The 14,811-nt window shown below is 43.4% G+C and overlaps 1 protein-coding gene across 2 annotated transcripts in view; it reads left to right on the plus strand.

Annotated features, from left to right (window-relative positions):
* Positions 1–14,811, plus strand: part of LOC139827727 (uncharacterized) — a 66,193-nt gene that overhangs the window by 46,998 nt on the left and 4,384 nt on the right. Inside the window, exons 2-4 of one of the 2 annotated variants that reach the window (XR_011738645.1) lie at positions 10,542–10,651; positions 12,213–12,353; positions 13,370–14,197. Coding sequence is in view for 1 of the 2 variants with exons in the window: in XM_071807303.1 (XP_071663404.1) it covers positions 10,542–10,651; positions 12,213–12,353; positions 13,839–14,197 (610 nt within the window). In the remaining variant the exon portion in view is untranslated. The remainder of the gene's footprint in view (positions 1–10,541; positions 10,652–12,212; positions 12,354–13,369; positions 14,198–14,811) is intronic. The other variant, XM_071807303.1, reaches the window with a different exon arrangement.

The raw sequence follows: 14,811 nt of genomic DNA on the forward strand, positions 1-14,811 counted from the left end.
TTTTTTTCTCTGGGCAGTTTCCAGCATCCTCAGGCAGATATAGTACAGCAGTGTAAAAACTGGCAGGAAGGAAACAAATATCTCGCCAAATTAAAAGGGTATTACGTGCATGTAACAACAGAAAAAGGTTTCGCAAATATCTCGCCAAATTAAAAGGGTATTACGTGCATGTAACAACAGAAAAAAGGTTTCGCAGCTTAGTCCCCAACAAATCTACACCATACTTCATCTTTTTCAGCTAAGAAGGTATATACCATTAGGCTTTTGTCCTCTTTCATTGCGTATAATGATCTCACAGATAATATATGTCTATCTTGTTTCCGACTGAGATTTACACCATCTCATGGATGAACAAAAATGACTTCTCTGAAGTGCTGCTCAGTCCTTACATTTATTAGCAAAAACTTCCTATGGAATGCTTGTTTAAGTGGCGTTTGGTTTGGAAGTGCCTGCACAGAAACGCTTTCTCCCCACAAAGGACTGAGGGTTGCTGCATTATTAGACCCCTGTATTTGCACAAAAAGTTCACACTTGTTGACTGATATTTATTTTCTTATCTTTCTAGGTTCTCACCAACAAAGATAAATGCAATGGATTTGCTTAGATTGTGTGTCATTTGTTTTTTACATAATGAAGTATATAGAAATCACATACACACCCCACAGACACTCTAAAATCACTTCCTTTTTTGGTTTAGAGCAATGTGTGCTGTGAAGGAGCGCTCAGCCCATGTTATGAGATCTGGGCCATTGCACATATGTTACAGGCTGTAAGGACCTGGTGCTGCAGAGTGTTGTGCACCTTCCACCTACCACTGTTGTCACAGGGTTAAAAACTCCCAGAATTACTCGGAAATATCAGAAACCTATAAACACTGCAAGGGAAACTTGCCTTCTCATCAGATGAGCAATGGTGGCAGATCTATCCAGAAATGAGGACTCTGTTCCAAATGGAGGCACAGGCAGAAGGACTTGTTCAAGGCTGCTACCTCCCATGGTGGCTCAGCACCATTCTCCACACCTTCTCACATGCCCTTCCAACCAGCCAGGCCACTTGCACTCCCTCTTGCCTTTTGTCACTGCCAGTCCCACACACCAAGGCCCTTGCTCTCATGGCTGTCCTTTGTCAGCATGTAGCCATAGGGAACACCAGCTCACAAATGCAGCAAATGATGCAAAACTCATGCTCTCCATCTGTCTAGTCACCAGCATCTATGGCTGTGGCATAACAGGAGCCAGAGAATGCGAAGACAGCCTTGCAGCGCCAAAGAGGAGAGGAGACATGCAAGGTGCAACAACCTTGCACCATTTACTCTGCTATCCCCAATACCCTATTCACATTTGCCAGCAGATGGCACTCATTATATGTTTGACTTGTCCACAACCCAGGTGCACGCTTTCCAAAGTGCAGTGAACAAAGATAGGACATACTCTGTCCCTACATGTTTCATGGGACATCACCTTTCACTCATTTATGTCATGGTAAGGGCTATGATTTCAGCAGGGTCCATATTCCAAGAGAAACCAGAAAGATAAGGAGATGATGGGCAGAAATGTTTCTTGGTGGCAGGAAGGACATGATGTGGGCTGCAGGGAGGCTGGAACAGCCACTTGCCAGCTATGCTGCCCCACCTCTGTGCCCTCTGCACCCACCCCACACCTGAAGCAGTCCTGGGGAAAGGCCCACCGGGTGAGACATGGCCAATGCAGCAGGGAGCAGTGAAGGAAGACCCCCCGCTCCCAAGCAGGGGTTGTGCCCACACAGACAGAAAGAGATCTATCCTGCATCAAAACATGTCTTTTAGAAAGACATCCAATCTCTCCTTCAAGAAGTAATGAATCTGCACTACAGTTCTCTCCCTGCTTGGAAAAGTAGGGGCATAGTTCAATTATGATTTTTTCTGCTTCCTACTTCCAGCCATCAGACCTTGTTGTGTCCCATCAGAAAGGCTGAATATGCTGTTTTCCCACCACAAGGACCACTGTCCAGCCCCTTGCAAATTTCTGTGTCTCTCTGCACTATTTCTGCCTCCTCCTCCCAGGGATGCTTTGGACACAAGTCTCATGGCAGGAAGCTGCATCTCAGGTGCTGGCACAACAGTGGAGGGATGCTGTGGGGGTAGGTGTGGCCACAGGCAGAGCCCAGGGAGCTGCACCACCATGGATCAACTGGTGTCTGTGCCACCACACAGACATGGCAGCAAGCCCTGGCAAAGGCACTTTAATGCCCTTGTTCCAACTGACCCTCCAATGTTGTTGTACGGGAGAAGACTGCCCAGCTCACTTTTGATTGTCTGAGATCAGAAACTTCTCATTCTGTTTTCACAAGAAACATGAGTGGAGGAACACTGATAAGAACATCTGATCTCAAGAAAAAGAAAATTGTAAAACACAAACCAGAAGGGTTCCTGCAGTAAGGGAAACTACACACACCTGAATGTCTCGTGCTTATTCCTCATTTTAATAACTTCGTGTAACACGGACGCCTACAACAACATGCACATGGTCTGGCCCAGCACCCCTTGAAAAGCTGCTCTGGGCTGCTTGGCCAGCAGGGAAGGGAGAGGAACATAACTGTGTTTATTCTCTCCTGTTTGCAGGGATCCATAAGGTACAATCACTCCTTACTGCCTTGCCCCCTCAGCCCCTGACTCTTCTTTCACAAATTAGCAGTTTCCTTTTGACGTCCCTCGGGAATCCTGGTGTGCTGCTCTTAACAAAACAAAGTACCAAAGACCTAAACCACCTCAACTTCTTTCCTACAGCAATTGCTTAAGTAGAGGGTACTTTTTGCTATATGCAGCAGTTGGTTGGAGAAGTCAATCATACAGATATCCGTGACAGTAAGCCCTGTATGATGTATGCTAATCCTTGACAATGTTTTTAAGAGCTACAGGAACCCTGGCATTTAGAAAGGTGCTGATTAATTGTAGCTAAACCTTAAGTTTACTTGCTAGTAAACTTAATTGGAGTCTCACAGCACGTTTATTTTAAAAATCCCTCTAGCTCCTCAGTGCCAGCTCAAATCTTTGTTGGTCCCATCTGCTGACTTGACTGTGGTGTCACTGACCCCTCATCATGAACAAAAAGCACTTTCTCAACCACGACAGTTTTCTTGAGAGTGAGACACTGAGTGCAATAAGACATTCAAAAGCTGATTTGAGCCATGCCACACTCACACAAAAGTGCTGTTTTGTTAAGGTGCTAGAAATTTTTTTCAAGCTTTATGCTATTAAAATCTGAAGTGACCACACACATCATAGCCTGACTACTAAAAATCATTTATCAGTAGACTTTCAAGGTTCTCTAAAATTCCCCGTCCTACTGACAAAAATATCGCTTGCATAGCAGATCGATACATGTGTTCAAAGCAGACTATTAAACTTGCATAGTAATGGAAATACTCATTGTCCTCATTCCCTCAATATTCAGTGAAGGTCACTGAGAACTTGCACTCTTCTGGGCTCAGGACTGTCATTTTTTTCCCCCAAATGATGACTTTAGAAAGTTTAAGGTCATCAAAGAAAAATATCTCTAGAATGCTTAGACAACCTTAGACAACATTAACCATCTAGACAAGTGCTGAGAAATCTACCCGCACTGCAAGGGACAGTCATGCCCTGCTCCCTGCTGTTCTCTGCAGGTCCAAGCCTCCACCATCCTACACACCATGGCTCCATCCAGGCCAACCAGCCTAGGTTTCCTCCAGACATCCCAGGGACAGGCTGAGCACCAGGGCTGGGGCACCCTCAGACCCTTCGTGGAAACTGAGCCAGTAGGTAGGCAGGGTGTTCCCGCTGGCCCAGAGCTGTGGGTTGCATCACCACTCACAAGCCTCAGGTCTATCAGAGCTGCCCCTAATCCCACCTTCCCAGGCTTGTAGAATCTTTGCCTTTTCGCTGCTACCGTCTTCAGTTTCACAAGTTACACAATCCTGTGCCTGCAGCTATCTCACACCGTATCTACTGCACTTCAGCTTGGATAGTTGATTTTACCATTGTTTTGGGTCATTGTTTTATTGCCCCTGAAGACCACAAAACAAAGCCTAAAAACCATTTCTGTAAAACCATGTATCCATCCCCTTTGCTCAGGGCAGGATCAGCTCCATCTACTCTGGCTTTTCATCAGGGTGGAGATTTCACAGCCCTCCTAGTGAACCTGTTTCAGTGGCTGCTGGCTTTGCTTTGAGAAAACAGTTCCTGATACCTAACTAACCTCAAGCTTCTTGTCCTTCAGTTTCATCCAGTACTCCCTATCTTACTTAGAGGGGGAACAGAAAAGAGCTAATTATGTTCTTCTGTGCAGTTTACATATCTGAATACAGTTAGATATCTCCTTTTAATCTCCTGGCAAGGCTCCCACCTTTCTTCCAACCTTGCCTAATTTTACATGCTTTGCAACTCTTCTGCCTACACATGCCAGTAAAATATCTCATTTTTTTCTGCAACAGTCTAACACTGTTGATTCAGGCAGCCTAATATCATGTGTAATCCCCAAGTCATCTTCTCTATGCCTGTGATCTTGACAGCTTACCCAATCTTATATTGAACCAGATTATTTTCATCTATCCAAGCACGGCATTTTACATTCCTAAATAGTTCCCCATTTCTGTGAGTTCAGACCTCTGCTCCCACTTGTCAAGATCATTTTGAAATCTCACCCCGTCTTTCAGCATTTTGGAAACTTGCCAGCAGATCTGAATTTAATACGCATGATTTTTCTTTAATCTTTCCAATCATTGAAGAAAACAGTGGATACTGCTGTGCCCAGGACAGGCCTATGCAGTACTGACTTCCAATGCAATGCTGTGCCAGTGACAGCTACTCTTCGTACACCACTTTCCAGCCAGTTTTGTACCAACTTGGTTCCTGTTTCCCAAGCTGTCTTGTAAGGATATCTTGCAAAACACTGAGAGAAAGTCTTAAAAAGTCAGGATGTGTTGCATTTCTGCTTCCCCTCATTCTGAAGACCTGTTAATCTGTCCTTGAAGTGATGAGGAGGCATTTGAAACGACTTGTCATTGAGATATCTGTGATAATTTCTCTTAATCTCTTTTTCACCTTCCAGGAGTCCAAAAATAAATTGTTTGATGACTTCTTTGATATTTCTCTGGTTAACTAAAATTATGTTGGTTAGTTTGTCATTGCCTGTCTCTCTTACCTCTTCCTCTAAAGGAAGGGCATTGTGTTTGCTCTTGATCTCCAGGAGCATAGTCTGTCTCCCTCAGGCTCTGTTAGTTTGTTGTGTGTGTGTCTTTCTTCCTGGGTTGCTCCAGGTTGAGTGTGTGGCCTTGGGCACAATATGGCCACTGTCATTGGGATTCTTCTTGCCATTTGGAAGCCTGTCTATGGGGCTAGATTTATTTTCTTTCACCTGGGAGACTGGAATCCTACTCTCATACATGATCCTGCTTTAATTCCTGAAAATATGAATGGAGATGATAGTCAAAGTATAATGACGATTTCTTGATCTCTCTCCATTTCTTGTTATCACATTTAAAAAAAATATATTAGATATTGCGTTTCTGAATTCTGTTTCAGGTCACAATACTCCAATGCCCCTATCTGCTCTAAGGTGTTTCAAGTATTTCCGTGAGCATCAGTGCTTCACTGACTTCCCTGCCTCACTCGCCCCATATAGGAGGTAGAAAACTGCTTTTCTTTTATTTTCTTTACCAAGCCCCCCAAAGTAAGTCATTGTGTTCATCCTTCAGAATTTTTTAATCTGAAAAAAGCTTTCTCGGTGGTCTCAGCATCTCCTGCTGTCTATTCACATCTGCCACTTTGTTTGTCTATTAATCACACCCACTTCCTTGCTGTGGGGCTCACCAAGCTAACAGCTACCAGCATGTTCCATATACTGTGTTTTGGCAGATAGGAAGAGGGAATTACCATCTTGCAACAGCTAAACTGGCTTTTTACTGAGAAGAAAGATTTCTGGAGATGCTAAGATCAAGCTAAGACTCTGAGCAAGTACATGCAAGCTGACTTCCTTGTTTCCCAATAAACTAATCCCATCTTGTCCCACCCTTGACAATTTCATGCAAGGTGTTATGTTTAAGAATGGAGGAGCCCAGAAACCCTGGTTTGAGTACCTTTCCGTCTGGGGCAGCCTCATGTTATGCCCCTTTATTTGAACAAGTTCCTCTGGTATTTGATTCCATTTTGTACCATCTGTGCATGGAAATGGTTGAGAGAGTTGGTGAATAGGAACTGAAGGTAGTCCTAATACATCATGTTATTTGCCATGGAAATACTCAGTGGCTTCAGAGTTGTACAGACAGTTATGAAGGAAGCTTGTGGGTCAGATGCCTAAATAAATAGCTCTCTTAAATACTTCACTCACTCTACTTTGGGATGGCTCAGGTTCAGCAATGAGCAATTTTACAGCCACTTCATAAGGGAGGAGGGAGGGAAATGGTAATTAAACTATCTCCTTTTGGCAGCGCAGCCTCTGTCACTCTAACTAACGAGGAAGTTTGGTGCCAGACGGGAAAGTGCACTGGGAGCACAGGGTTTGCAGTGTTCCTGTGTCATGCACAGGCTGCAGATATCTTCAAGAGATAGGCTGTACCTGAGCTGAATTCAGCCCTGCTTCTCCTCTGCTGCTGAGCCCAAGCAAGAAACAGGTGTTGGGGCTGTGAGGGGGATGAAAATCTCTAACATGCATGCACACACACTTCCAATTGTCTGGGAAAGAGCTGTGTAGCTACAGTGTGGGCCTGGCTCTCCAGTCTAAACAATTATTTTATATCATTTAGGAGATATTGAGCATCAGAAATTCATGTTTCTCTCAGAGAGCCACTGACAAATGTTCATCAGGTTTCCATGAGTCGATGTTTCACGCATGCTCTTCTAGTCTCTGAGAGCCTGCTTCCAAATCAGCCAGACCACTGGCCAGTTCTGGGTTACAGTAGTGTTTTGGTGGCTACACAAACCAGTAGATATGGAGATGTTTGACTGGGACACCAATGGAGCCAACCCCCTGCAAGGACAGCTACTGGAGCTCTCTAGGGGCACAGGGCAATGCAATGCAGACAGCATTTGTCATAGCAATGCTGACAGCACTCCCACGGGAATTTTCCCTGGGACTTCCCTTCATTTGGTAGTTCTGCCTGGAAAGCTTTTGTCTTTTTTTCTTCACGCAGAAGTGCTCACTGAGCTCAGGACTGCTCTATCCACTGACATAAGTTGACATCATTTACCATCAAAGGCTCAAGATATTATTTGCTGTTTGCGTTACCAGCCAAGCCAGCACTGCTACAACTCCAGTGAAGGAACTGAAATTGCTTTCTGCCACTCATTCCTCTCCTCTTCCCTCACTGCTGTGGCTTGTCTGAGCCTGCTGTGCAGCCAGGTCCCTGTGCGTAGACATTGTAAGTCAGGACATTGTAAGTCAGGTTGGCTTAGGAAAGCATGGCATTGCAAAAACAATATACTTAGTGGCTTGGTTTTTTTTTCTTGTCTCCAGGTTTTTTAGCCTCGAAGACTGTATTTTACTAGCCTGCCTTGTTCTGGATCATCTTCTAATTAAGATCAAGGCCAGTATTCCCTCAATGTCATGGAACAGTGTCTTGAAGAAATGACATTGAATACTGCACTGAAATAGTGACTGTTCTTTCTGCTTCCTCCACTCTTTTTTCCATGGGGAAGTTGAGGCAGACATTTGTGGAAGGTTAGTCACATTCTTCTAGTCATCTGAGACCTCTGATATTTGTCATCATTAGCATACTAGAAAACCTGAATAAAATTGGCAAAAAGGAAAATCTTCATTCTGAGACCTGCACCCAGCAAACCTACCTAATGTACTGCATCTGGCTTTCCTACAAAAAAACAAAAGACAAAGACGTTTCAAGCATTTCCGTAACAAGTTTATCTAAAAAGCACCAACTAGTTTTTTGTTTATGAGACATTGGGTTCTCTCTGGCTATTCCAGCACACCCCTGTTTCCTCCAGTCAACACCCCTGTTTCCCAAATGACTCTTGTTTTAATCTTCATAGAGTGGGAATACTGACCTTATTTCTTGGCTCCAGCCACAGGCTCTGTGGTTTTAGAGATATTTAAGTACCAATATTGGCTTTTTCTTTAGCTGTTGATGCTTTCCAAAGACTGTATATACACTTGGACTGCCATTAAATACAATATTTTTCAAATCTGTCTTGCTCATTACACTGTAAGATATAAGCTGAAACTATATTCTCTATGAGAAGGCTGTCTGTCTTCTGGTATTGGATAATGGAGCATGCTGAAGATACTTCCACGTTGCCAAAAACAACAATAAAACTAAGAGACAGTGTGTCACATTTCCCTTATAGACCGATCCAGCTGTTCTCAAATGCCTGGAAAATCACAAGGGTGAGCAGGCACAATAGTTTGTCAACACTCTCATTTGGCTGCCAGAACCAGCCTGTATGAACCTTTGATAGCTCAGTTTTACAGACAGGGAACTGAGGAGCAGTGGCCTAAACTTTCTTGAGAGTGCATGCTTTATCTCCCACCTCCTGCATGAAAACAAGGGCAAAGAGGAATGGGCACCCATTCATTTTGCTCCAGTCTGGCATTGACTATGGACAGCCCCACCTGGGAAATGCTTTTGGACTTTCCTGGTGAAGAACACCCTGTGATGGGCTGAGATTTTGGGTGACCTCTGAGATCCAGAGAGACATGCAGTGTGTGCTGATGTGATCCTAGGTTCACATTCCAGGGGAAGGACCAGAAGAGTTTACACCACAAGACGTCTACAAGGTGTATCCCAGACTGCAACAGCAGTGATTGGTGTTCTTACCTCTAACCTGCATTTGAGGTTTAACCCATACTCCAAATCCCTTTTCTTTTTTGGGGGAAGACCTTTCAAAGGGCTTCTAATTTCACAGATCTCCATGAATTTTGGCAGAGTATATGAACTACAGAGCCCTTTTGCCCTCCTACCCTAAGGCTTTTGTTGTCAGCAATGTTTTTGGCTTACAGTGGTTTTGCAGCCAGCTAGCATCCTGGGGTCTTCAATGGATTATTTCTGTTACATAACTTCAGTAGGACATGAGGCTTCTCCTTCCCAGCATGAAGTAGCAACAGAGACTGGAGAAATGTGCCAGGGAAAATGGGCTCTCCCTGGCTGGACGATAGCTACTGCCAGCAGAGCAAGTGGTGCAGCCTGTCGAGGAGCCCCAGCCAGGCTCCTGCTAGAGCAAAGCTTCCATGGAAAGGCATAAAGGTGAGGATGCTCCTTCTTAAACTGAGCACCCACTTCACAACTAGCTGTGAGTTGCCATGGTTTTGCAGACCTATGTAATATCATTAACATTATTTGGACATGCTACAAATTCATACTCTTACTATTTTCCTTCTTTCTTAAATTTTAAGAGACACCACATCAAGAAGCTGCCAAGCAGCACAGAAGGTCAATAAAAGCAGCATGCTTACCACACCCTTGAGAAAAGATGAAGTTGAATAAACTCATGCATAGTTACCAAAGCATTAAGAAGAGGCATATGCGTTGGAGCTTTTCAAAAGAAAAACACTACAACCCAGATTAGCTAGTTCTTCATTTAATTTCAATTAGAGTTGGAAATCAATTCAGACTAAACATTTTAATTGATGAATATAGTCACCTCATGCCAGAAATTGACTATGAACAGACCATGACTTCTCCAAAATACTTACTATTAGTTGCATGTTTTCCATAAGTAAACATCTGTGTGTGGCTGGCTCATGAGCTGTTCACCACAACTATTTGTTCATGTATCTGAAATCCAATACTTGGGCTACATGATTAGTTAGGCAAGGCCATATGGTTTTGTATGTCTTTTCAGCCACATCTTAATGCCAACAGGAGCATCTGCAGCACAATGCTTGTTGAAAATACTGTATTTACATAATCATTCACCACTGCCTCGCAGCAAGTGCTGTCTAAAATAAAAGCTCCCCCTCCCCAATCAGTGACTTCAGTATTTGCAAAGATAATAAAGTCATCACAGATTTAAGACAAATCTTCGAAGAATTCTTCACACAACTCTGGTTTCAACCTAGTTTGCAATACCTTTAACCCGTGTTCATAAAGAATGGAGGTTTCTGTAATCATAGTGTATAGGTGTATACCTTTTCATATGTATCCCCATAATCTTCTAGCGAGCTTTCTTCAGATTTCACAGAGGAGAGATGCAGATGATAAGTTCCTAAGACACTTCACGTTTCAGGGGAAGAGATGCCGGTACACAAACTGCTGAGCTTATTCGTGCCACCAATGAAGGAATGACTTCAGCATAGCCTTTCTCTTATGAGATGACAGAGACCAGAAACTCCAAGGTTCAGCCTCAGCAATTTAAAGCAGATCAGGTCTCTTGTTGCTATTACCCATCAACTCAGGAATTATCTTGCTTTGCAACATATAAACAAGTGGAAACTTCATGGACTTAACTTAGAAGAGAGAAAAACATTCTGTTTCACTTTTTTTTTTGTTGTTCTTTTTGAGTACACCCCAGTTTTTACATAGTTTTTTCTAGTAAATTTCCTTTTTCAACCTCACATGTTCCCTCTCATTTACAGGCTTTCAGCAATGCATCTGGAACAACCTTGTAACAAAAGTCTTTATGAAGAACAAAGACTTGTCCTTCTGGTCCTTTCAAGTGCTGCAAGCAGAAGTTGATGTAGCACAGGTATGAAGCCACTGTGTTCTTGCAGTATGGGTGAGACCAAGCTGTATTTCAGATATTGTGCTAAAGGTTTGGAGTAAATTGTTGAGTAATTATCATCTGTTTGACTTTTTTTGTTGTTGTTTTTTTGGTGGTTTTTTTTTGTATGTGGTAGGAGGTGCAAGTCAGCCTTTATTGTCAGGCTAACTAGACTTGTTTTCAATCATCATGATTGAAATATGTAATTTCATAGTCTCAAGGTAAGAAAGGATATTGTTTTCCTAAATGGGAGAACTGAAACTGAATGCTGGAGAAAAGATGAAGGCATTTTCAAAAACCTTGTCTGGCTCTGACTCGTCTTGCATCAAGACGCAATGCAATTCAGGAAGGAACTCTGTTAGACCCAGTCCAAGTATTTTGAGAACCTCACCCAGATTTTTAAAGTGCTACTTTATATCACTCCAGTTTACCCACAAACATGAAACAATTTTTTGGTAATTACACAAGTCTCAGGACCTCATGACCTACAAAACTGTTGAACATTCTTAATTGTTAAATATTGCCTTTAAAGACTTTTAAATTTTCATCTTGAAATCTGCTTTCCCAGATTCCCAGTCTTCTTTAAATATTAACATGCTTATGGTGCTAATAAGGCATCTACATATTCAGATAGGACTTCTGGGCAGTTTTCCTGAGCTTCCTAGAACTGTCAGTTCCACAGGCTTGGATTTCTCTGTCCTTGCCAGTCTGTGTTCTGAAAACAAGTGTTTAATTTGGTTTACATGGGACAAAATTGTGCCATTCTAACCCATTAAAGTTAACAGCACAGTAAATTGTATAAATAAGAGGGAAAAAAAATCTGCATATAATTTGATTATTCACCAAACTGCTTCAGGAAGAAGGTAGTTTATATGTTTAAAACATTGTTATCCAAATTGTACAGAGGCAGCACCTTCTAGGAATATTCTACTGAAGAAGCCTGCAGTAGCAGAACTTGACACTTCACCTAGAGACACCTTTTTTGTTTTGTTTAGTTTTTATTTTTTCAGGTCCCCTTCCCATTCTCTCCACACCCATGAGGGCAGTTGTCTCTGAGTCATTTTGAGAAGTCTGGATTTCAGTTATTAAAAATGTCTGTTCTTTGTCCTCTGAGAGCTTTGCCAAGGTGCTGGCACCCTGAAAGCCAGACATTTCACTCCACACTGCTGTTCAGGTTCAGCAAACTGCAAGTGTCAGACAGTATTTTCCACCTCTAAGCCTATGGGAGTCCAAACCACTCATGGCAGGGAGCCCATTGAGTTTAAGAAGAGCAAAAAAGCAGGGAAATTGTGAGGACCAAGACAGTTTTTTGTTGCATGGCTTAAAAAAGGATTACAGATTGTTCACAGCTTTTGTTGACTTGAGTGGGAGAGCAGTCCCCTCCATTCTGGGATGTCCCCAAGGCATCTTGCCGAGGAACATCTGCAAACCTGGTAGTTACTGTTTCTGCTCTCCTTGGTCCAAGAGAAGCGGGCAGGCAGGACCTGGGCAGCAACACATGCTCTCACAGCCCTTTCCATGTATTCAGTAGCTCCTTCTCTGCCAGCTCCTCCAGGCACCCCAGTGGGATGAGAAGGAAAGTCCTGGAGGGACAGCCAGCCTGCCTGGGCTGAGCAGGGACCATGAGTGTGTTGAGTCTTCTCTGCAGATCAGGATGTACAACGCAATGGCTTTTGTGGTGAGTCAGGTAAGTGTGCTGTACGTGGGTGAGCACATGTCATCTGTGGCACCATAAACTGTGTTTACTGAGAGACACTGTCCAAACCAGCATCCTTCTGGACAGAAGTCCCTGGTTTGGAAGGACACTTGCAGTAAGCCTGGGATGTCACACAAGAATGTGTTATAATGATCTCTGATCTCTGTGTCAGCTGTGGCTTTCTGTGGAAGTCATGAAACTGTCAGGCTTTGGGTTTTATTATTTTCTGGTGCTGGATACCACCACATGCATCATTCCATTCCCTCCTGCTCTTTTGGCAGGTGCTTTACTAACATCTGTTGTCTTAGCCCCAGAGGACCCAGATCCCTTCATCAAAAGACAGCAGCGGGAAGCAGACAGTCATATGCTCTTTTCATGGCTCAGACATCAGCATGATGTCCATGGCACCATGGTTGTTAACAAAACAATTAATAAGGATTGGAAGAGAACGAGGGGATAAAAAACATCAGCATGCTCTTGACAAGAACTGACTGCCTCAGACCAAGCTAGTTTCTTCCTCTGAAGGGATAATTCACCTGGAGAATAATGGGAAAGAAGGCAATATTATCTTTACTTGAGGTTTTTTACCCTTTCCATCCTGATTTTCATTTGTGAAACAAATGTTTGTGGAACTATTGCACACAACCAGTTGTATCAACATGTGCAAGGAGCAGTTGTCTGTATGTCATGTTGTCCAGCCCAGCAGATATATTCAGCAAAGAAATCCAGCGATTTGCTCCATTACTTTTTCTATTAACAAACTGGACCTGGGCACAGACAGAACTCCTGTAAAATTTATTGGAAAAACAGGTGAGAGCAGGCATTAAATCTAAAATTATTTAATAAAACTGGGAGATGATACAAAAATTGCATTATTGGTATTTTATATTTTATTGTGCATAGTTATTTGACCTTTCTCTGTAACATTCCTGTCTGACTGACTGTTTTCCTCTTTATATCTGTGCCTTTTACTTCTGCCTTGTAGCACTTTTCATTTCTTTTACCAGTTTCCCTACATAACTTCAAGTGGAGGGCAAGAAGAAATCCATTGAATTTGTGGCAAAGAATGTTTTGGATCAATATAAGGGAAGACTGTGACTGTTGGGTTGAGTGACAGAGAGGTGGTGGGCCCTTGCCTATTGGAAGCTCTGAAAAGCACATGTGATGAACATCTGTCAGGTCTCCCAGCACTGAACCAGCCCCATATTCCTACAGTTAACTTTAAGAGAGCAGCTGTGGATCCCGCAGCTGCACTGAGGACATGTGTCTCTTGAAGACCCAGAGCTATCAACTATTTTATAAAACCTACAGCTGTGTTTTATCAAAAAGGACATTTCCCATCTCTCCCTGCTCAGAGGCAAATAAGTCATGTTGCCTCTGTGCTTTGGTCAAAAGAAAAACTTCTGCTACTCAAGACTGATTGTACTAACTTAGAAACTCCTCAAAGGCCTGACCATATGTGTACCTTTGCTCTAGGTATCTCTGGTTGCCATTTCAAGGGCAATGAAGAAAAGTACGCATTTTCCACACCCCATTGATCTTCTCACACAGGACAGCTGTAAAGTTGGAGCAAATCAGCTCAACCAGCATTTTCACTGGCTGAGCTCATCATGCCAAAGCTTGTGCTGGGCTTCCAAGCAGTGGAAGAAAACTGAACGCAGCTGCCCCAAGAAGGAGGGGCAGGTCTGGAGCCACAAGGTCTTAACATGCCTAGCACAGGAGAGAAAAAAGGACAGAGAAAGCAAGGAAAGTGATGATACCTACAGCTGTCACCTTTCCATACCTCCTGTCCCATCCCAGCAGAGGTGGCAGATCCAGCACAGAAAAAATGCATGGTGAGTCCTTGGCCATTTTGCTGAAATCAGGTGTCTGTTGCCCTCCATAACTAAGCCTAGAGCAAGCCCAGAGTTGTACTTGCCCTACTTTGCCGTGCCAGTGGATTATTTCAATTATACCTTGATAAAATTCTCCTGGCACATTTGCACAAGCAGAGCCCAACTGCAGGTCACAGCATCAAGTTCTAGCTCTCAAAAGAGTCCTGCTGGGATGCCCCAGCCCACACCAACTGTGAGAAGTGGGAACTAAATCACCAAAACCAGGTGCTGCAAATAGCATGATTCCCTCTTCATGTGATGTGGTGCCCAGCTGAGTAGTTTTCAAATGCTGTGGGATGCATTGGAGGAACAGTGTTTCTGCACCGGGCTGTCAGCCTGTGTCTCACTGTAGGGTGAGGTAGTCTCAAATGGGAAATTCTGGGGGCAGCAGATTTTTGTAAACCTGTGTCCCGGGGTGTGTCAAGAGCTCTGCCATGCAGGAGAGACACCATGGCTTTATCCTCACTGTAGAAATGAGGAACTCCCTTGTTTCCTGACATGGTTCCTGCTCTGCCTGTCCAAGTGCCTGTGATGGCTATTTCAGAAGACATGAGTACAGATCACTCGTATTTTAC

This window comes from Patagioenas fasciata, chromosome 3 (assembly GCF_037038585.1).
Source record: "Patagioenas fasciata isolate bPatFas1 chromosome 3, bPatFas1.hap1, whole genome shotgun sequence".
Taxonomy (NCBI): domain Eukaryota; kingdom Metazoa; phylum Chordata; class Aves; order Columbiformes; family Columbidae; genus Patagioenas; species Patagioenas fasciata.